The following is a 20,914-nucleotide window of genomic DNA, read 5'->3' as shown; positions in this document are numbered from 1 at the left end:
GACGTCGTGCAAGCGCCGAAGACGAGGCAAGCAAGCAACAGACTAGCCAGACTTCAGAGATATGTCCGCGTGAGAAGTAGGTGACGGGGCGATGAAGGGTGAAGAGAGTGCTCTGAATGGTGAACATCCTGCGCCAGAATGGGGGTTGTAACTTTCAATCAGAGGGTTCAAAGCCGCGCCTTGTGCCCATCGTGAGCTGTGTCAACGTAGATTGTGTCGACAACCGCGATGCTCTATGTGTGGGAGCATATTTGGCTGGCCTGGTCTTTGTGCTGGGAGTAACAGGCCACAACTGGCTTTCGCGCATTCTGGAATCTCTGTAATCAACGGTCTGAGAATGAACGGTCTTCTTAACAAAGACACTTGTCTGCTGCTCATAGGAACGTAGCAGCCAGTCGCGAGACAGCCTGTTTGTGAAATGACCCCTTCCAGATTCTCAAGAGTGATTACCATCATGAGTCAAGCACAATATTGCATGAAGGTTGGAAGGTTGCTTTTAGTTCAATCCGGAGCCAACGGCTGGGAGGTACTCTTCATATTCTGTGCTAAACAAACCATCCAAAAACTCCACACAGTCTAGTGTAGACCAAAATCCTCGTTTCACGGGGTATCACAATTCGTAAACTCATAACAAAGGCCGAAGATGGTCACGATTCACCGTTCGAAAAATCCTCCATCGCTCATTTCCTCGTCATCGTCACTATCCAGGTCTTTTGGATCGATGATACCATCGTCATCAAGCCAGGAGGGTTTCGATTCAATTGGCTGTGCTGTTGAATTCCGCAAGGCTGCATCGTCCTTTCCACCCACAGTGGCGAGTTCCTTGGCCAACTTGTTGCCCATGGTGAGTTTTCCTTCACGAAGGGCATTCAAATTTTCAGGATCCTCCCGCATATACTTCTCCACTTCATACCACATCGGCGGTTTCGTCCCTGCTGCGTTACGGATAATATTGGCCAAATCGTCTTCGACCTGCTGCAACTCCTCCTTTTGTGAGTCGGTCAAGATGGCATACGATTTCCTGTTCATCTGTGTCTTGTGTTTGTCTCTGTCGTTCTCATCCTGGACAAAGAGACTGATGTATTTTTCACCCAGGGGAGCATACTTGGTGTAGTTGACGTCCACTTGGGCTTGATGTATGGACTTTTCCAGCTTCCGTCTGTACTCTTCTGTCTGTGGGAAATTGCCTGATTCCTTGAGTTTGACCAGTTTCTTGAGGGTGCGTTCTGCCTTCTGACGCTCGACGAAGCGGACAAAATGATATCGCTGCAGATTCTTCTTGGTCGCCTTTGCCAATTGGTCCTTTTGCTGGTCTAGAAGAAGCGACGCCAGTTCTCGTTCTTTCTCTTGTCGTACAGTGGCAGGCAATGCATCACGTGCCAAAAGGTTGCGCAGGGAGTGAATGCGGGTGGACCGGTTGGTTACTCTTTCACGTTTGGTTTTGGTAACCGCACCTCGAGATGGAGACGAACCCGGCGGCCGGGGATCCCGTGAACTGTTGCCACCATGGCTTGTTGGATAGCGACCGTTCTCAGGACGCCATGAGTCGGGACGATGACCAGAGCGTGGATTCTCTCGTGGAGGAGGCCGGTATTTTCCCATGCTGGTAAGGTCTCGTTGACGCGGACTTCAGACCAATGGCGGGGGATCCACACGATCAGTGCTCGGCCAGAACTTCAAGCATAAAATAATTCGTCCCAGCGAGCAAATAATGCTAATCGATTCACACGTATAGTGTAGGACATCGCGACAGAAAGTTGCAGGTTCAAGTTTGTTCTGCAATGGAAAATATTCTGCCGCCGCTCACCGCCCACGATGGATACCGCTTGGCAACCAGATCGCGCTAATCCCAGAAAGGCCTAGAACGGCCGACCATTGGGACTTCACTCCAACCCCAGATTCGGGTTCCGGGTCATATGTACGACAAGAGACAAAAGCCAAAATGGCGAGGCCTATGGAGCTAGGGCTGTGGAAGGAAGACGAGGAATGAAGCCAGCCCCGGAACTATATCTCGACCAGCGGTATGGAGGCAGCAATCCGGTATTCGCAAAACTCCCTTCCGGGAACCGAACAACGGTTCCTACATGTCGATGTAACCGGAAAGGTGTTCCGTCTCTGCAAGATCAGAAAGGAAAGCAGACCAAAGGTCCAATATGATACCATTCACACGGCGACAAAGGTGCCGGCATTTCGTGCCTTCGACTGGCACCCGGTAAAGGAGGATCTGGTTGTTGTGGGACAAGCCGGTGGAGAAGCCACGCTTTTGAATATCGCAGAGGGCCAACAAGACTCTTTATCGTTCCAAGTCAGAAGTCAACGGTTGTGCAATTCAGTGGCCCTCAATACTCAGACTCTGTTAGCAGCAGGACTGGACAAAGTTCGGACTGACTTCTGTCTGAATGTCTGGGATTTCAATCAACGTCTCCCTGTGCCAGGCAGGAAAGGGTTTTCCAAGGTCTACTCGGATCCGATCCACAAGCTTGCAAGTGGCGAGCCCATCACCAGCTTGAAATTCTTCCAGGACGATCCTCAGCTGTTGGTGGCCGGGGTCAAGGGCCAGTTTGTCAGGCTGTATGACTTGAGAGAGCCTGGTGCCGGGAATAACGGGCTACAATTTGCTACGCGATGCGTGCACAATCTAGCCATTGATTGGAAGGATGAGAACTACTTTGCTTCCTGTTATCCCACCAATGATCCTTCGATATGTGTCTGGGACAGACGCATGGTTAGCAGGGTCAACGCTCCACACCTCAGTTTTGCTGGAAGTGGCGGAGCGAACTCAGGGGACAATCGACAGCCCGAAGTGTCCTTGGAGCTGAAGAATGTCATTGACAACCCCGGCACGATCTGGAGTCTGCGTTTTTCGAAAGCTGAGCGAGGCTGTCTGGGTGTCCTCTCGAGCACCGGCCACCTTAAAGTCTTCAACATAACCAAAGATTTTCTGGCTGAGACTCATCATCATGACGATCGAGATGCTAGCAATGAATTATCCTGGGAAGCATCGGCGCCGCACGATGTGTTTCTCGATCGCGCACAAGAGGTCGCAAAACCGTACTCCCACCCTTCCTCCTCACAAGATGAAAAGTCCCGAGTTGTCTCGTTTGACTTCATGACCTCGACCACAAAGTCCAGACAGCCGAAGCTCCTGGTGCTCGACGGACACGGACGCATTCGAGTCACTTCGACCAAATCTCCGCCAGAACCCACCGCCTTGTCGACAGTGGGATATATGTGTAAGGGGCAAGTTGTCGTCGCCCACTCCGCTACCGGAGCGACAGAGCCGGGTCCAGCTATAGAGCAGATTCGCAGACGAGCGCAACCGCGAAACGTGCTCAGACAAGCATTCAAACAGTCTCGGCAAAATAAGACATCTTTTGACAAGAAAAGGATGTCCAGCCTGGACGATCAAGCGTGGTACGCCGATCTAGGATTCTACGAGAAAGACGTACCACTTTCGGATATCTTGACACTGATGGCAACACAGCGGTTACGTTGTGAAGCCGGTTACTTGCTGGATCCGTCAAAGAACAAAGCCATCGTCTCTGATTCGCATTGGTTACAGTCATTCTGGAGTTGGGTGGAGAGAGCCTCCAAAATTTCCAGGAATGGCAACATGACGCAAGACAATGTTGATTTGTCGTACATCGGCGTATATGGCCTGTGGATGGAAGACATTGACACCCGAAACCGAACGCTGGGTCCCACGTCCAACCAAGTGGCGAAGATCATTGATACCTTGGTCCATCGCCTGAGCTTGCCTCGAGTCAAGGGCTGCCCAACAGAATATGCTGCGAACAGACAGATATGTCTCCACTCTGCCGGCCTAGCGTGGTCTTACGATGAGCTCGAGGTCATTGTCAAACGGCTCGTGGCACAGAATCAACATACCAAAGCTGCTGCCCTCGCCATGTTTGCAATGGAGCGGAAGCTGGCCTATAAGGCCCTCCGCAGCAAGAATGCCAATCAATCTCATAAGATGCTTGCCATGGCAATTGCCGGCGCGGCAAGGCAAAGTAACCGAGATGCAGCGGAGACAACCACCGCTGACGACTCCGATACTCAGGATGACTGGGCTGACACGATCAGCTCTTTGGCCGATGAATTGACCGATCCATATGCGCGTGCCATCCTAGCCTATGTGAAGACAGGCGAGTGGTCCAACGTCGTTGGGGAGACATCTCTCCCACTCAAATACCGGGTTTGCGTTGCCCTGCGGCATTTCGACGACTCCAGTCTGACCCATTACATCTCTCAAGCCACTAAAGAAGTTTTGGAGGAAGGTGACATCGAAGGAGTGGTTCTTACCGGCACGGCGACACAGCAGGCTTTCAACCTGATGGCGGGCTATATTCGACGATTCGGCGACTTACAAACCGCCGTGCTGGCTTTAGCCCCCGCTATACCACGATACGTCAGAGAGGAGACGGTGGTGCGCAGATTCGACGCCTGGAAGGACGCATATAGACACATGATGAATGGGTGGAATCTGAAATTCGACCGGGTTCGATTCGATATCGCATGTCAAAAAGTCGCGGTTGATGCAAGTGGCAGACGACTCCTGGCGCCCGCCAAACAGCAAGTGCGCCTTGTCTGTGGGTTTTGTGCCCAAAGCATCGCCCACACGGCGGCCGGCATCAACGACAATGATGGCGTGTCGTCCGGCCGCAAGGTCGTTGAAACGCTACAGAATCCTCTTACAAAGGATAAAGCGGCCGCTATTGGCACAGTGTGTCCCAGCTGTGGTCGCCATTTACCACGGTGCGGTGTCTGCGACTATTGGCTCGGTATCCCTGACGAATCGTATTTGCCATGGTATGCTCCACGACAGGTATCGAAGACTAATGGGGCCACCGACCTGAGCGCCAGTATAGCCGGCAGTGTGCAGACGACAATTGGACCCGGACCCGGAGCTGGAACTGGAACTGGAACTGGAACTGCAATGATAGGGTCGTCTAAGAGCAAAGAGTCGCCTCGGCTGAGATTGCCAGCACCAGCACAGTCGCAACCAACTTCAAAGCAGTCAACAACAGGCACCACCGAGTCGTCGACTCGTACTGCTGTCCCCCCTTCACGTCGTACTAGCACAGGCGAGAAGCCCTCAGTGTCAAGCAGAGAACAAGTCGAGGAAGCGTCCCAACCTGACGTGCTTCGGAACTGGGGTTCGGCCATGTCCCGGTTCACCGTGCTGTGCTTGAAATGCTCGCACGGATGCCATGCTGCACATGCCAGAATGTGGTTTGAGAAGCATCATGTGTGCCCTGTGCCTGAATGCAGCTGCTTGTGCAATGCATGACGCTACCCCTGGCATTGGCACGAACCTGCGCTGGAGAAGTTGAGCCTCTGGCAGAGCACGCAAACGGCTCAAAGGATGCGAACATCGTGGTGGACGATAACATGCTCTTGGAAGATCCTGTGGTTGTGCCCTTTCCGCGAGAGTTGTATTATATATATCATGAATAAGTTAGTACTTACAAGTTGACCAAGTGTAGTCGAATTCCTCACGATCCCCACCCACGGTGGCCAGCGATCGAGATAAGTCTTCAGGAAAAATGCTGTGTGCTTCGAATGAAGCTGGTGGATTCCACATGAGGGGAAAATCACTATCCGTTGGCGAGCAACCATATCCTATTCGAGCAATGTCTTTCGATCTCATCTTCAAGCCATCCACTTGGATGCCACGATATGCTAATTCAATTGCTCCTCATCTTGATATGTGAATATGGATCATTGCACCGGACAGTAGATGGCAAGATGGACGAACACGATTACGTCTTCCCTGATGATAGGGACTGCGGAGCTCTTGATAGATTTCCACCCGTTCGATCCATTAAAGAAAAGGAAAAATCGTTGCTTCCCAGAGCAACTAAATCGCGGGTCACAGTCACCTGAAGATATGTCCTTGAGCCACAATCTTGTGCTATCTCAACCCCGAGTCCCGCTTAATCTCTTCGTCCGAATGGCCCTCCCTGAGATCCTTGAGGTACGTCTCGAACCGTGACGATACCTCAATGACACGCTGCAGGTGCCGGTACTCGAAGATTTGCTTGTTATATTGCGCCAGTTGCCTTGCGGTGGTAATGGTGTTGCGTATCTCACGGCCATTAAGTTGGTGCTTACCCAGCTCGTCGAGGTGGTCGAGGACGTCGTCTGCATTGACATTGGGTCGATCCAGCTCGCCCAGTCGCTTTATAAAATTCCGCCAGATCTGGCGTCGTTGGGGCTCGATCAACCTCTCATAGTGCAGGGACAGCTGGATACGTGACTTGAAGGCCTCGTCAAACGTGCCCACGCGATTCGAAGTCAGAATGAGGATGCCGTCGTAGTATTCAAGACAGCGCAGGAAGACAGAGACCAAGGCGTTTCGTTGCAGCTCGGCTTGGCCTCGTTCTTCCAGAAAGACATCCGCCTCGTCGAGTAGAACCACTACCAAGCATTAGCCAACTATTCACTGTCCGCGCCGGGCGTGGAGTGGACAGCTTACCACAGTCCCAGATCTTCCCTAAATGCAGGACCGACTGTAGGTAAACTTCGACCGCTTCTGGCGTCGTGCCAATATCTCCACAAGTCACCCGATAGAGGGGCTTGCGCGCAAATTCAGCCACGCCTTCCGCGGTGAACGTTTTGCCAGTCCCAGGGCCTCCATGCAGGAGGATGATGAGGCCATTTCCCTTGCCCGCAACCAGATCTGTGGCTTTTTCGGCTTCTAATTTGGAGCCCACGAGAGCTTCAACAAGCTCTTTGCTGTCATGGTTGATCACCAAGCTGGCGAAGGCTTGGTCGTTCCATTTCACTTCGGATATCCGATCGACAAAGAGATCCACTAAGCAGAACCCCTGTCAGCATATGCACTCCACTCAAGGAATTGGTATCTGGCGGCCCACCCCATTTCTTGACCCGCATGTTATACCCAATGACAGTAGGTGGAAATAGATAGATAGCATTGCCTTTGGGAGGCCCCGAGTCCTCGGTTTGCTGATTCTTCTTTTGGGCACTCTGTTGTGCCGCAGTTTCTTTTGCGTCGCCGTGAAGCCTCTTGTAGGTAGCCGTGTCTACCATGTATCGTTCCTCGGCCTGTCATGTTCTCAGGTTAGTATAAAAGCTGCCGCTTCAGGGAAGTGAAAGGAGATGTCGTCTTACATTGCTGAACCCCATATCGTCGTCTTCTTGATAGCTGACGAAGGCCCTGTTCCGCAGTTTCCAGAAAATCCTCCCTCGTCGCTCGAGCAATGACTTTGTCTCGGCGGATGCATATTGCAGCGGATATATCCCCAATTCATCGATCCTGACCTCTTCAGTATCTTCGGAAAACTCCATACGGAAACTCCGAGACCCTGCTCTCTTCTGGAGGGAGCCCTGATAGGTCCAGCACCACATATCCACAACCCATTCACATACCCGGACCGTCTGCCTCCGGTTCTCGTTCCGTGCCTTGTGTTTACCGTGGTCACGGGGTCTACTTGTCTTGGAAGAAGCAGGGAACAATTCCTCCAATGCCGTCGCATTGTGACCGGTCGTTTTCAGCTTGCCATCTTCTTTGATGGAGTCATTGAACAGATCCATCAAGTCATCTAGCTCATCGGGACTATCATGCTCACCGGCAGACTCTGAACTCGGACCTGGGAGCCTTTCGGGCCAGGAGGTTGCCATATACGCCTGTGCAGCCTTTCCCGTAGTTGAGACCATAACTTGACCAGGTTGTACCAAAAAAGGGGCCGTTCTTGGTGAGATGACCCCTCTTTTAAATTGTTCTTTTGCAAGCGTCCAGACAGGGCCATAGCTCTCTTCTATCGCGCTGTGCAGTGCCTTGATCAAAAACTGGTGAGCAGGGTCCAATTCAGGTAAAATATTATCCAGCATGAATGAGGCACAGTATATTGGCAAGTATGGCGCTGTCATTTCATTTTCACTGGTGAAATCGGGAAATAGTATAGCATTGCTGGGGACTTTGCTGATCAACTCTTCCACTGCGGCTTTCATCTCTGGGCTGACGAACTGTATGCACTGGCTGGAGGGCTGTACACTCTCAGCAGTAGTCTTGCCATGCTCCAGCTTCAATTCAGATTCGTCGTAGTCTTTAATTATCAAGAACGCAATTTCTGGATGTCGAGCCAGGTAACCCTCTGTGCTTGGTATAAAGCTTGAAAACCGAAGCTCGGTCCCGCTTTTGTTGTGGCTCTGCCACGACGGTTCGTCAAGGTAAATGCTTCTTCCCATACGGTGGAGAACCTTGAAAATATCTCCTGGCTGGGATATATTGGTAGGGGCCTCGCCAGAGTTGCGACTGAGCCGCTGATTCTCGGCTTCCAGGTGCTTCAAACGCTGCATCAAATCCTGAACAGTGTTGTCGATTCCCAGGCCGGGGCGAGACTGGGTGGGATCATCAAGAAGGTCAGAACCCGTGACATTCTGGTTGATAGGCTGTGTCGTGGCCATATTGACGGTGGACTTGTATCTCGCAGGAGACCGCCTCGGTGACTGGCGAGCGGGGGACGCGGGTTTCCGAAGGGGACTACCCGGTATTCCTTGCAATATTACCGTCTCTGCTTCTGAGTCTGGTGATGTTGGCTCAAATTGGTCAGTCGTAGTTACCAAGTCGGGTTCGGTGGTGGGACGATTTGCCACAACAAGATGATCAAGACTTGTTGAAGTATCGGTGCCTCCGATTGACTATGGGCAAGTTAGGAATGCATGCTTGCGGTACATGGGGCGGGGGTTATTCACGGTTCCAAGACAGGCCTGAACATTAGGCTGCGAGTGAAACCTCTGGAGCACAGCGAGCTGTTCTCGAGAAAATCCACTATGTGTAGTCTGATCCGATGATATGGTTCGGTGCTTTACGAAGTCGAGCAGCAAATGCTCGTAACTGACTTCTGGCTCATGCAAGAAGGGAGATCTCTCGTGGCTTGTCACAATGTCGTGCTCCGTGCTTTCGACACTCTCAGCCTCCATGTATTCGGCACTCTCAGGCTTCGAGCTTTCGACGCCGTCAGTCTCGGTTGCGAAGCGAATGTTTATTGTTCATGCTTCTCTGGCGTGCCGGTCGGCGTATGAAAGCTCTGGGTCGTATGATTCGAAGTACCAACAGTGCCTGTCGAGTGATGAGGCTGACTCGTAGGGCCACTCTCCGGGATCGGCGTAGTCGCCGATGAGCTCTCGTAGCGAAGACACAGATAACTTTTGTCCGGGCGCAAACAGTCGATGACAGCGCGGCACGAGAAGAAAGTCTGCGGCGTCCCGTGGGACCGGTCGAGTGTAGTTGAGACACCTAGTTGCCTGTCGCCCGAAGAATGAGAGTGAGGAGCCAAGCGCAGTCGACGGACTTGACCTCAGTCAGCCTGATATAGAGCTGGGCTAATCCGCCTCGGCGGACACGAAGTCACGCATGCATGCTGAGCCTCCCAGACACTCGTTAAAGTGCAGTAGCGCCCCTGGTGTAAGCGCCAATTCAGGCCACAACCTGAATTGGCGCAGCAGATCAACGTGAGTCGTGCCATGGGTTGTCGTAGATACTGTACATTAAACTGGACAGTCTGTCCGCAATCCGAGTCTCTGTCGCTGGATTTGGAGCAACATGCAGTGTTCCAATACTACTAGTAGAAGGTGACTTGAAGTCAAAGTCTGATATTCCGAATTGCCTTTAGTGGGGCAGCTGGTCCCTGCCAGCCTGATGAGAGCCTGAGGCATTTGGACTCCACCATGCTTCGCCAACCATCTTGGTACCGGGCCGACCCTCTGGATCCGTAAGTCATTGTCTGCCAGTGCAGTACTACAACTACAGTTAGTACGTGTCAACTGACTCGCTTTCATCACAGAATCTTTGACCCAGCGAAGCAGGCATTCGAGGAAGCAAAAGTCACATTCGCTGCGGACCTAACCAAAGATGTCCGCAAGCAAGATCTGGTTCTGCAAGCCGCTACTTTTAAGGACATAGAGGATCTCGTCACATCCTCGAAACTCAAGTATGATGGAGGTCAGAAGAGCAAGAAGGCAGTCAAATGGCTCCAGAAGCTATCTCAGCGCGTGCAGTATTATGGCTCAATCATGGATGTCCTAGTACAACATCATCCTGAATACGTTGCGCTGGCCTGGGGAGCGATGAAATTTGTCTTTGTGGTGAGCCAACGACCCGTCGCAACAACCTTGTCGTGAGGCTGATTGAAACATACACCCTATAGCTGGTGCAGAATCACGAAAAACTTGTCACCACGCTAGCCAAAGCACTCGCCACCATAGGAGAGTCGCTTGCTCGCGTCAACCTGGCTATCGTCCTCTATCCTACGGCGAGAATGAAGCATGCAGTTGCCCAAGTCTACGCTTGCATTATGCGATTCTGCATTCGAGCGCACGACTGGTACAGAGCGAACAAACTGCACCACATCTGGGAGTCTCTGGCCCGTCCTGTTGAGCTCAGGTATACGGATCTCATCGAGAACATCGAAACTGCTTTGGGAGAGGTGGAAGGCCTGGCAACTGCTGCTGCTCGAGCAGAGCAACGGGACGTCCACATGGCAGTTTTGACATTAGCTCAACGTATGGAAAATTCAGAAAAGGTACTTTTTGAAGTCCGTCAACTGGTTGCATGTGAGTCAATCGAGCTTGAGGACTAGATTCCGCTGACTTTGCCTTCCCCAGCGACCCAAGCAATCGTGTCCAGCTCTCAGTTCAACACAAATGTCAACATTATCACCATGCGAGGCGACGATATAATCCCAATCCTATTCCCCAGCTTTCATCCCAATCAGCCAGGAGACCTCCGTTACGCGAAATTGCTCGCAAGACAGGGCCAAAAGGCGGCTTCCTCGATTTCATCTCCATACTGGCAGGATCGCAAGTTCGACGTGTGGAATTCATCTCCTTCGTCCGCCGCAGTAGCGGTAAAAGGAGATTATCTTTCACGCTTAACTCTCCGCCACACAGCCATTCAGATGATCGAAATCATCAGGGCCAAGCAAGTCCCGGTGATCTGGTTTCTGAAGACGTCAAACGACAGGATCACTGTCGCCGAGATGATAAAGGGCTTGGTGTACCAAGCACTGCAGGTTTGCGACCCATCTTATACAGAGAGGTCACTAGGACGCCTACATGCCACCATTCAAGCAGCCGACAACGAAGACGCATGGTTTGAAATCCTATCTTCGATCATCGCCGACCTGCGGCAGATCTATATAATCCTAGATCTCGCTGCCACAGGAGAAAATGAACTGCACCAAGACGATAGGAGCTTCCTCTGGCTTTCCGCTTTCAAACGGCTTTTCTTGAAACTCCCCGAGCGCAACGTCCAAGCAGCCATTAAGGTGCTGTTATTTGCCTACGGCTCCACAGCCACACATCAATTTGGGACTGCGATTGAATTTGCCGATGTCACCATCAACACGAAACATCTTTCTCGTGGTGGCGTTGCTTTTCACAAGCAAACTGCGCAGTCGCGGACGAAACTGACTCCAAGAGGCAAAAGGACGATGCACGGGATTATTAGTGGACGTTGAGAAGGTAAGGAAGGTTATTCTGCCAGCTTGGAGCGATATATATTCTCTTGGATTGATCTCTGTCGGAACACCCTCTACGCATCGTTATCAAAGCCTAACCCTTTCCTGCTTTTCTTTGAATCCCTTTGACATTCTCATTCATGCACGATGAGATCCCGGGTGTTGTTGCTAGAACGAAAAAGTCTCACCTCTATCATGGGTCGAAGGTAATACCCCCTATACCTTCTTACTGAAAGTAGCGTTCCCAAGTTTCATCGTGGTCCTTTCTCGTCTTGGAGATGTATTTCAGCCCTCGTTGGACAAGGTCAACTTCGGTGTGCGCTCCTCTTTCATACCCAGTAGCCTGGGCTTGAACCCACAGGTCGTCTGCGTGGTCCTTCGTCAGGCCATGACGGCGGGGGAGCAGAAGATGTGGACGAATCGCCAATGCGTGACGAATAGCGGGACGATGAGTAGATGGATCACAGAGACTGCCAGGTACAAAGGAGGACTTCGCTGCTGCTTAACCACCGAGACCTGGACTGGCAGCAATTTTTGTACTTTGATTATGGTCACAGTTCGAGTGGGGGACTTTCAGAAATAGGGAAAAGACGACCCCCGTGGTCCGTCTGTAGAGTGAGGAGGCAACATAGCAGGATCGGATTTCCGACTTCCTAGTAACGAAGCCCTTTTCCAACGTGATTTAGTGTTCGAGGACTGCATTTTTTTTCGACGAGCCGCAGGCAAACAGACAGGACGAGGGGGAAATGCGGGCTAGGGCAACGTGAAGGGTGAGTTTGTCGGGTGACAAGAGGCGGAGTGGAAGGATGAGAGGTCAAGTGTCGCGCGCGAAGAGCCGAAAAGGCGGCACGGTCAGAGTGAGCCTTGAGTCCAAAATGAAGCAAGGCGCGTCAGTGCTTTGACCGGTCGATATTTAGATACTGGTTGATGCTCGCAAGGTGTTGTACCGATTCGCGGAAACGCGTCGGCGCCTGACTGCGGGGAACCTCGACTGCATCGCGGGCACGAAGTGAAAATCAGGCACCAAAGATTTCGCCGCCTCGTCCTTGGTCCCGCGAGCGATATGGCCACTCTGTCTCGATTCTTGTTGCTGCAAATCTTTTCTTTTTCGCCCACTTCAGCCGCTGGCTAGATAAATCCTGGCTACTAACGGAGCCTGGCTTCTGTAACTTCATGATATTTTTGCGTTGCTGCGTTTTCCAGGTTTGTGACTTATTCAAGTTCAAGTTGAGCATGACTCTTCCCGCTCCCACAGGGGCTCCCACTACCAACACTATTCCTACTACTGCTACTATCACCACTACTACTATCCATCGATAGAGCGAGCCCGTAACCATAACGAATCAAATCATAACATAACAACGTCATGAAGCTATTTACATTCATAACACTATTGTTCGCAAGCATAGCTCTCTCCGCCGGCGCCCGAGTCACGAATCCCAAACGGGTTCCTCGCGATGCCGTCCTCCTCTCCAAGGTTTCCGCAATCACCGTCCGCGCAGGCAAACAGACGAGTTCGAGACGAGTTGCCCCGGTTCCTCAACTGCAGTGCGTGGGCCCAGCGTGGATATGCAAGCTCTACTCGGTCGATACAATGCGGTGCACGAACGAAGGCGCCGATTATGACGAGAACAACATCCAGTGGAGCTGCAAGGCGTCTCTACCGGAAGAATTCAAGCTTGGAAGCACAGAAGTCACTTGTGAAGGCTACGAGAGCAGTGAAGATCCATATGTCTTGAAGGGAAGCTGTGGAGTCGAGTACAGGCTGCTCCTGACGGAGAAAGGTGAGGAGAAATACGGTTCTCATCGGCCTCAGTTCGACTACTTTGGTGGTGGTGTGAAGAAAAGAACCAGTGAGGAGATCGCTGGAATTGTCTTCATGGCTCTTTTCCTGCTCGTGCTGTTCATCATTCTACGCGGCTTATATAGGGCGTGGCGGGACGACACTGCGAGAAGACAAGGGCCGCGACCACGAGGCGGCGGCGGATTTTTTGGTGGTGGTGGTGGTGGTGGCGGCGGCAGCAATGACGATGATGACCCTCCACCTCCCTATGATCCTCATCCTCCGCGGCCGAAAAAGGCAACTTGGGCTTCGAGTTCGAGGCCCGCCGGCAGGACTGCACCGGCTCCCGAACAAGGTTGGCGTCCTGGGTTTTGGACCGGTACCGCTGCTGGAGCTGCTGCCGGATACTTGGCTGGTAGGCAGGCACAGGCACGAACGGCACCTGCTCCGCCGCCTGCGACTGCGGGATGGTTTGGCCGAGGAGGCACAGGCGGAGGAGGATGGGGGACAACGGCAGGTCCGTCAGCGCCGAGGTCCCCTGGTTCTAGTTCTAGTTCGAGTCCGAGCTATTCCAGCTCAAGATATGAAAGTACCGGGTTTGGAGGGACCAGTCGACGTTGATGAGACGTCTGCTGGGGGTAATGATATGTTGTTGTGTGCCTCCCAGGAAATCCGACTGCTGCCACGACTGCCTTCGATATGATATGCTTGCAAGCGAGTCCTTGGATGGCTAATTGATATGTATTCCTTTGATGACACGTTATGTGAATGATGTACTGTCTTCACCTATATTCCAGTAGGGATGGCTTATCTAATTACGCTTTCTAAACACGCCGCAACGCGCAATCACGTGTTGCGAACTTCTTTGGCCAGGCAACACCTCGACTGCAACAGGCTGAGAGATGTAGGAATATGTCTCCTTGTGTCTCACTTCAACTTCAGATGCACCCCGCCAGTCAAAAAATACAGACTGTCGTAGGGTTGGCATACATACCTAGGTATACGAGAATAATTTGGTTCGGTCCTGACATTACGTTTACGCCTGGCGGGTCATTCCAGTTCTAGCCAGGGGCTCGACGTCCCCAAATAAACCGTCTACTGCTAGCAAGCGGCAACACCTTCGACACATCTCTTTTGGATACCTCATGACTTCGATGATAGGATAATATTACCTGTCGGATCTTGATTCTTGTATGTCAAACACAAGGGTTTTTGGTTCTGGATCCTCTACAACTCCCACCGGTGTAGTGGTGGCCGACCATTCACAGAGAGCCTTTTATTGCTCAGCCTTGCTGACAAAGCTAATATCTGATAAGTCACAGCACTCCTTTAATCTTTGGCAACAAGGCTGTCCAACATAAAGCCAACGCTGCACGCCTTGGAGCAGCACATGGCTTTGTGGCATTGGCGATCTTGTTGTTACCATCAATCACGGCTTTGATTTACGTCTCAATGGTCACCATTACCTCGTTATTTGACTATCAAATCCCCCTGAAGGAGAGGCAGACTGATCAGCCGCCACTGCGAAGTCCCAGAGTATCTAAAGCGACTTTGCGAGGCCTCCTTGTCAATCACGTCTAGATCTTGGATCTGGCAGGTCCATCTCAGAGGAATGGTCATTGAAGCGGAGTACAAGTGAAGCCTGGCAGAGAATTATATCCACTACGACCTTTGCAGCTTGCCGGACAGCGCTGTTGCCGGAGTGTAGGGCCTACTTCACCTTCGCCTTCGCCAGTTTTTACCTGCAGAATCCCCCATTGGTACCAGCCTGTCCAAAGTCTCACCCGTCACTTTCTTTCAAGGCTGGAAGTTTTCTGAGGCAGGTCTGGAATCTTTGTCCGTTCCCCGAATGACTGCATGATCTGCACGTTGCCGACAGGTTCAAACTCCTTTGTCCAGCAAACATATCTGGTGTGAATGGCACTGTACTTAATGGTGCGAAAAGCCTGCTTGTAAGCCACAAAGCAGGGACTCAAATCATTTAAGAACCAGATCTATACCTCCTAAACAAGATTTCTCTCGGTGCAGCTGAGAAACTTCGCTTTCGCTTCCATCTTCTCAGCGCTTTAAAGGGAGTCAAGTACGAGAACCACAACCACAACCATGGCACCCAAGAAGCGAACCCCAGGCAATGTCATCGATCTACTATCAGACGACGACTCAGAGATCCACATTATCCCTCCCTCTCAATACCCTGGCGCCAACCGCAACCGCCCAGACCCGGGCCAAAAGCCTCCTGATCTGCCGGCCAAACTCAAAGAACAGCACAGACAATACTTGCAGGACTCCCATGCCCCTTCCAGCGGACGCCTTCACGGCGGCTATGATCTAGAGACTCTCGAATACGAAGAGCACCTGATCCCTGAAGGACAACTCAACTGTCGCGGCTGTAGATTGTCTCCAATCGAATTCGACGAAAATGGCCAGGAAATCCCGGCGGCGGTGACTCATGAGAAGCGCCAGAAGATCCTGATGGAAAAGTTTGAGAAGAAGTGGGCTGAAGAGGATGCTGAACGATCAAACAAGAATGCTACCACAGACTACCGTAATGAGAATCCTGGCCGTCAGCCAAGTGTTATCGCCTTTGATGTCGAACCTGCGCCAGTGACCCATAACAACCAAGCCAACCGGCCCCGTGGGTCTCTCAGCGTTCCTGGGAATGCCAATCACGGGAGCAAACGACGTGCTCGAGGATCTGGATCTGGATCTGGATCTGTGTCTGGGCCTATCGACAAACAGGTACCGGAACCAAACTCTGCCAGCCCGCAGACTGATGGAAGAGTTCGCGAAAGTGAAAGCGATATCGAAAGCTCAACCGAGGCAGGAAGTGGAAGTGACACTGAACTCCACATCCCAGCACCAACACCAGTGTCGCTGTCAGAACTGCGGGAGGGAAGAATGGCGCCATCCTCGTCTTCATCAGCCACCTCGGCTAGCTTTGCTCCGCGATCTCTTCGACGCAGCAACATCAACTCCAAGGACCGCAACGTTCTAGACAATAAGAAGGGAAAGGGCCGAGAAGAGATTCCCGAAACCGAGGTCTTGGAGTTGGATTCAGATGACGAAGAAGAGCTCGATGATCTCAATGTCGAATCGAACGAACACAAGCACAAGAATGGTCACTCTGGCGACAACCACGACGAGGAAGACGAAGATGAAGAACTAAGACGAGCAATTGCCCTATCCCTCCAGGATCAGCAGCACATGGAGGACAATAATACCACCACAACGTCCAAGACTGCCGGGGCATATGAATCTGCATCGGCGTCTGCGTCTTCCGACCACCATCACCATCACCCTCACGATCATAACCCACAGGCCAAGCGGAGAAAACTAGCCCATGCCGCACTCCTACAACAACGACCTGACGGACGGGAACAGACACAGATACAGATACAGAGACAACAACCAAAGCCAATCCGTGATACTATTGTTGTGACATCTCCCACAACTGCAACCACAGAGGGAGGTGCAGCTGCGCCGACCTCTTCGGGTTCCATCTCCACCAGTGTTGGTGGTGGCGGCGGCGGTTCTGGTGCTGGTGCAGGCGCAGGGGGTCTAGCAGGTTTCGACCGCAAACAAATGGAAGCCGAGCGTCTAGCCCGGCTCAAGAGAAAGTGTCAGTTTGAAGATGGCGGCGATACCCAGAAAAGCGAACAGGAACAGAAACAGCGTCCCCATGGTGGTAGTGGTGCTACAATTTCTACCTCTTCCACCACTGGTACCAACCACAAAGCACCGCAACAGAACAAAAAGTCAGAAATGACGACTGGGATGGGCTCGCATACACATTCACAGAGAGCCATCTCAATCTCACCACCGCCGGTTCGACGGCCGACGACGCGTCCTGACGATTGTGATCGTGTTCCACGACCGGCTCCGGCGGGCGACCACCGTTTCTCGACGGCAAGACATCCAGCACTGACAACCGCAGGCAGCCATAGTTCATCTATAGTTGGGCCGGCGACCACATCAAGCGAGAACAAGCACAAAAACACAACCGCCTCTCGCGGCGATGGAAGGACAGATGCGCCTCCTACGGCGAGCAACAAAACGAACAGTATCAAATTGAATTACTACCCGAAAGGCATTGTCTTGAAAACACTGATTCCCGGCAGCAACGACAACAGCACCAACAGAACCATCGACTTTGCCACGCTCATCTCGCCCGCATCGGCCCTCGAATCGTGTCTCTTGTCATCCTTTATCTGGAACTTCGACTGGCTCTTCCCGCACTTTGACACCAAGCGCACCAAATTCCAACTTGTGATGCACGCAAAGCAACCGTCGCGCCGGGAGGAACTGAAGGCCGATTTTGCAGGTATTCCCAATGCCCGACTGTGCTTTCCACCCATGGATGGTATCGTCAATTGCATGCACAGTAAATTGATGTTGTTGTTCTACAACGATGAGAACAACAGCAACAGCCAGATTGGACACAGACTGGGTCATGGGCATCGCAATGGCAGTAACGCGTCGACCAGATGCCGCATTGTCGTGCCGACTGCGAACCTCGTCGACTTCGATTGGGGCGTCGGTGGCATCATGGAGAATACCGTTTGGCTGATCGATCTCCCACCTGCTACTGCCTCTGCTACTGCTGTCAAGACGCAGGCGCAGGCGCAGGCTGAGCTTACCGGGCGGCGTGCCACCGATGACTCAAGTGTAACTACAGCGTTTCAGAAGTCACTTACCGCTTTTCTAAGGGCACAGACTGTCCCCGAAGACGTGATCAGAAAGTTGGAGCGATTTGATTTCACCGAGACCGCTCACCTAGGTTTCGTGCACACCATCGGCGGAATGCACAGCGGAGGTGGAGGTGGCAAAGAGCAGACCTGGAGAACCACGGGGTTGCCGCTGTTAGGCCAGACCATTACTGAGCTTGGTCTCACACCTCCTGCGGCGCGCGGACGTGGTCAAGGTCAAGGCCACGGCCCAGGTCCTATCCAGCTGGACTATGTGACGTCCTCGCTCGGCAGTTTGACCGACGAGTTTGTTAGCTCGATATATTTGGCGGCCCAGGGGGACGACGGTTTGACCGAATACAACAGACGCAACAGCACGACAGCGGCCGGAAGAAAAGGCACATCAACAGGAGGAGGACAGATGACACTGTTCGGCGTGAAAGGCCGAAAGCCTTCTGTTGCAAACTCTGGGATGTTTTCTGGTGGCCACGACGACTGGAAAGAAAACATGCGGGTCTATTACCCCAGTGATGAGACTGTCCGACGATCCAGAGGAGGGCCTAGGAATGCAGGGACTATCTGCTTCAACATGAAATGGTGGCACAATGGCAGATTCCCCCAATCCATCATGCGAGACTGCGTAAGCGTTCGTGAAGGTTTGCTCATGCATAACAAGGTACGTGTGACATTACCTGGTGCGTCTGTGCATCGTTGCATCGTGCTCGCGTCAAACGAAGAACCGCTGGTTTGCATTGCATAGCAGATCCAAATGGCCCATATCCATGGCATGGTCAAGGCTGACATTTCCATAACTCGTAGATCATGTTTGTACGATTTGCGGTACCAGTGGAGTTAGGCAAACCGCAAGAGCTCGCCAAGGTGGGATGGGCTTATGTGGGCAGTGCTAATCTGTCTGAGAGCGCCTGGTAAGTGATATTGCAGCTTCATCAGAGGCTCTCATGCCACAGCCTGGTATCATCGGAAAGGGCCAGACGCGCTGACTGCCGTGCTTTGCTAGGGGACGATTGGTCCAAGATAAGGCAACCAAACAGCCCAAATTAAACTGCCGCAACTGGGAATGCGGAGTTATCATCCCGCTTGTGGCAGAAGGCAAAGTTGATCCTGACAATGGCAAGTCGAACTCTAGTCACACGGCTGGCCTTGAGATGTTCGACCATCTTGTGCCAGTGCCAATGAGGTATCCTGGCGAGCGGTTCGAAGGCAAGAAGCCCTGGACCACTGGCATGTATGATTATTGAGTTGACACGCACCGCCACCACGAACATATTGTGATTCGTTGATACGAGAGGCTGTCTGTCGTTACGGCCGTCGGCTAGCAGAGGCACAAATCGGATGGAGGGGATGGGTACTTTCTCATTATGCCATTGTCATGTTGACTTTTGCACTCAGAAACTGGCTTTATCGCTCTGCCAAAGTCAGGTTAGGCTCGTGAAGGCCGGCAGCTGCCGCAATCAACCAACCTAGTCTCAAACTTGAAGGATGTTGTCTCGACCGAGGATAGCTGAACTAGGTTGAGGATAATGCGGAAAGGAAGCGCAGGGATGGCTCTTGAACGGTGACTTTAGGATACGGAAGCGAGCTTAATCTCAAACGACAGGTTGAGCAAGACTTTCCTCGCACATTCAAAGGTGAATATGCTTCGACCAGGCGAGCCACAGAGTTTGGGATGGCAGGATACTTCGCAACTGTGGAGTCTCGAACGCTTGTCAGAGCATTAGACTCCGTCAGCTGGAGGCAACAGTTTCGCGGCCACCCCATCTTCGGTCTGACCTTAGGACCAGAGACTGGTGGATGTCCGTCCAGGAGTCAAAGGAAGCAGCCCAGAAGTCAGCGATCTTTACACGGATGGAACATTCCTATTCCTCCTGGAGGTTGGTCGGATGGCATAACAGTCATGGACATGTAAGCCAAGCATGGGCCAAGCACAGTTGTATGTTCTTGGCCGGTCACTGGGTCTTCTAGACAATCCAGCCTCCCGAACATGCCATCGTATGTGGAGATGTGCTGTACACCCAGGCTTAAACATAACAGTAAGGGTGAGAAAGGTCCGTCGCGGCCGCATGCCTTTCTCAGAACTTTCCAAGCCATCAAACTCTCTTGCCTCGTTACTGTTGTCCAATAAGATCGACGCTAAAAGACAACAGAACCACTCATTCTGTCGACTTTCCTTGTTGATGATTTTGTAATGCCAGTCTGGCCTGAAGTGGAGCCTCAAGATCCTTGCTTCCACATTATTCAAGTTAGGACTGAGTCTGTGCCAGGCGAACAAGATTGTACGGATAGGAAACTCAATTAGGCGTTTGTTTGCAATCGAGGATGCGATCGATAGGTATCCAAGGATGCTATGACCTGCAGCAGATAGTCCGAGCACCAGGCAGCGCGAGCAAGGCAGCGTTTAACAATGGTGGAGACATCCTGCCTTTGATGGAGGCATCTGCTGTCCAGCCTGAGATCATCTGATCTTGCTGTCCGCTTGTTTTCGACATCATATCTGAACTGCTTCGGGTGGTGGCCTCCCGGCTTTTCTCGCTTTCTCCAGCAAAATGTAGACAGAAGAAATCGGAGGAAGCGAGTTAACACTTAGCGTGTGTCAATACCTTCAAACTGACCGGCACATCGGTGTCGGAGATGATGCCCCTTGGACATCAAGCTCTCACTCGGTCCGATGCAGAAGGCTTGCAAGAAGCAAGGACGGAGTCAGAAAACCAAGCACGTCACGCGCAAAAAGAATAGCAGCCGCCCCTTGTGGTGACCGCATAGGTCGTCTCATTCATTCCCGAGGTTGAAGAGGCAGCAACACATGAGGTTCGGTAGAATGCCCATGGATGAAAGAACTGACACAGCCCCATTGGCGGCTCGGACAGGGTTCCTTGCACAGCTGAGGACGGTTAGTGCGAGTTCGGGATTCAATTTCAGGATCGGTCGGTGAATCAAGTTGT

At 52.1% G+C, this 20,914-nt stretch overlaps 6 protein-coding genes across 7 annotated transcripts; 4 read left to right on the top strand and 2 right to left on the bottom strand.

Moving 5' to 3' along the window:
• Positions 1-654: 654 nt before the first annotated feature.
• Positions 655-1,602, bottom strand: HMPREF1120_02857 (uncharacterized protein; the record flags this gene model as incomplete). Its single annotated transcript, XM_009156905.1, has 1 exon — positions 655-1,602. The coding sequence occupies one exon, from the start codon at positions 1,600-1,602 to the stop codon at positions 655-657; it is 948 nt and encodes a 315-aa protein (XP_009155153.1).
• Positions 1,603-1,896: 294 nt separating this feature from the next.
• On the top strand, positions 1,897-6,486 carry HMPREF1120_02856 (structure-specific recognition protein 1). Its single transcript, XM_009156904.1, has one exon. It carries the CDS (start codon positions 2,024-2,026, stop codon positions 5,291-5,293), a length of 3,270 nt encoding a protein of 1,089 aa, XP_009155152.1. The 5' UTR covers positions 1,897-2,023; the 3' UTR covers positions 5,294-6,486.
• HMPREF1120_02855 (AAA family ATPase) lies at positions 5,918-8,433 on the bottom strand (the record flags this gene model as incomplete). The annotated part of the gene is made up of 4 exons (XM_009156903.1): positions 5,918-6,423; positions 6,482-6,820; positions 6,882-7,071; positions 7,138-8,433. The coding sequence occupies 4 exons, from the start codon at positions 8,431-8,433 to the stop codon at positions 5,918-5,920; spliced, it is 2,331 nt and encodes a 776-aa protein (XP_009155151.1).
• Positions 8,434-9,762: 1,329 nt separating this feature from the next.
• On the top strand, positions 9,763-12,167 carry HMPREF1120_02854 (uncharacterized protein). The gene is made up of 3 exons (XM_009156902.1): positions 9,763-10,113; positions 10,176-10,581; positions 10,633-12,167. Exons 1-3 carry the CDS (start codon positions 10,042-10,044, stop codon positions 11,484-11,486), a joined length of 1,332 nt encoding a protein of 443 aa, XP_009155150.1. The 5' UTR covers positions 9,763-10,041; the 3' UTR covers positions 11,487-12,167.
• Positions 12,168-12,527: 360 nt separating this feature from the next.
• HMPREF1120_02853 (uncharacterized protein) lies at positions 12,528-14,066 on the top strand. Its single transcript, XM_009156901.1, has one exon. The coding sequence runs from the start codon at positions 12,853-12,855 to the stop codon at positions 13,888-13,890; it is 1,038 nt and encodes a 345-aa protein (XP_009155149.1). The 5' UTR covers positions 12,528-12,852; the 3' UTR covers positions 13,891-14,066.
• Positions 14,067-14,183: 117 nt separating this feature from the next.
• On the top strand, positions 14,184-20,636 carry HMPREF1120_02852. Of its 2 annotated transcripts, none has more exons than XM_009156900.1 (4): positions 14,184-14,460; positions 14,592-18,630; positions 18,774-18,880; positions 18,973-20,636. In XM_009156900.1, exons 2-4 carry the CDS (start codon positions 15,373-15,375, stop codon positions 19,211-19,213), a joined length of 3,606 nt encoding a protein of 1,201 aa, XP_009155148.1. In that variant the 5' UTR covers positions 14,184-14,460; positions 14,592-15,372; the 3' UTR covers positions 19,214-20,636. The 2 variants fall into 2 exon arrangements, with proteins under 2 accessions (XP_009155148.1, XP_009155147.1); XM_009156899.1 differs by having other exon boundaries at positions 14,586-18,630.
• Positions 20,637-20,914: the final 278 nt, after the last annotated feature.

This window comes from Exophiala dermatitidis (assembly GCF_000230625.1).
Source record: "Exophiala dermatitidis NIH/UT8656 unplaced genomic scaffold supercont1.2, whole genome shotgun sequence".
NCBI classification, from domain to species: domain Eukaryota; kingdom Fungi; phylum Ascomycota; class Eurotiomycetes; order Chaetothyriales; family Herpotrichiellaceae; genus Exophiala; species Exophiala dermatitidis.
This window is presented reverse-complemented; position numbering and strand designations above follow the sequence as displayed.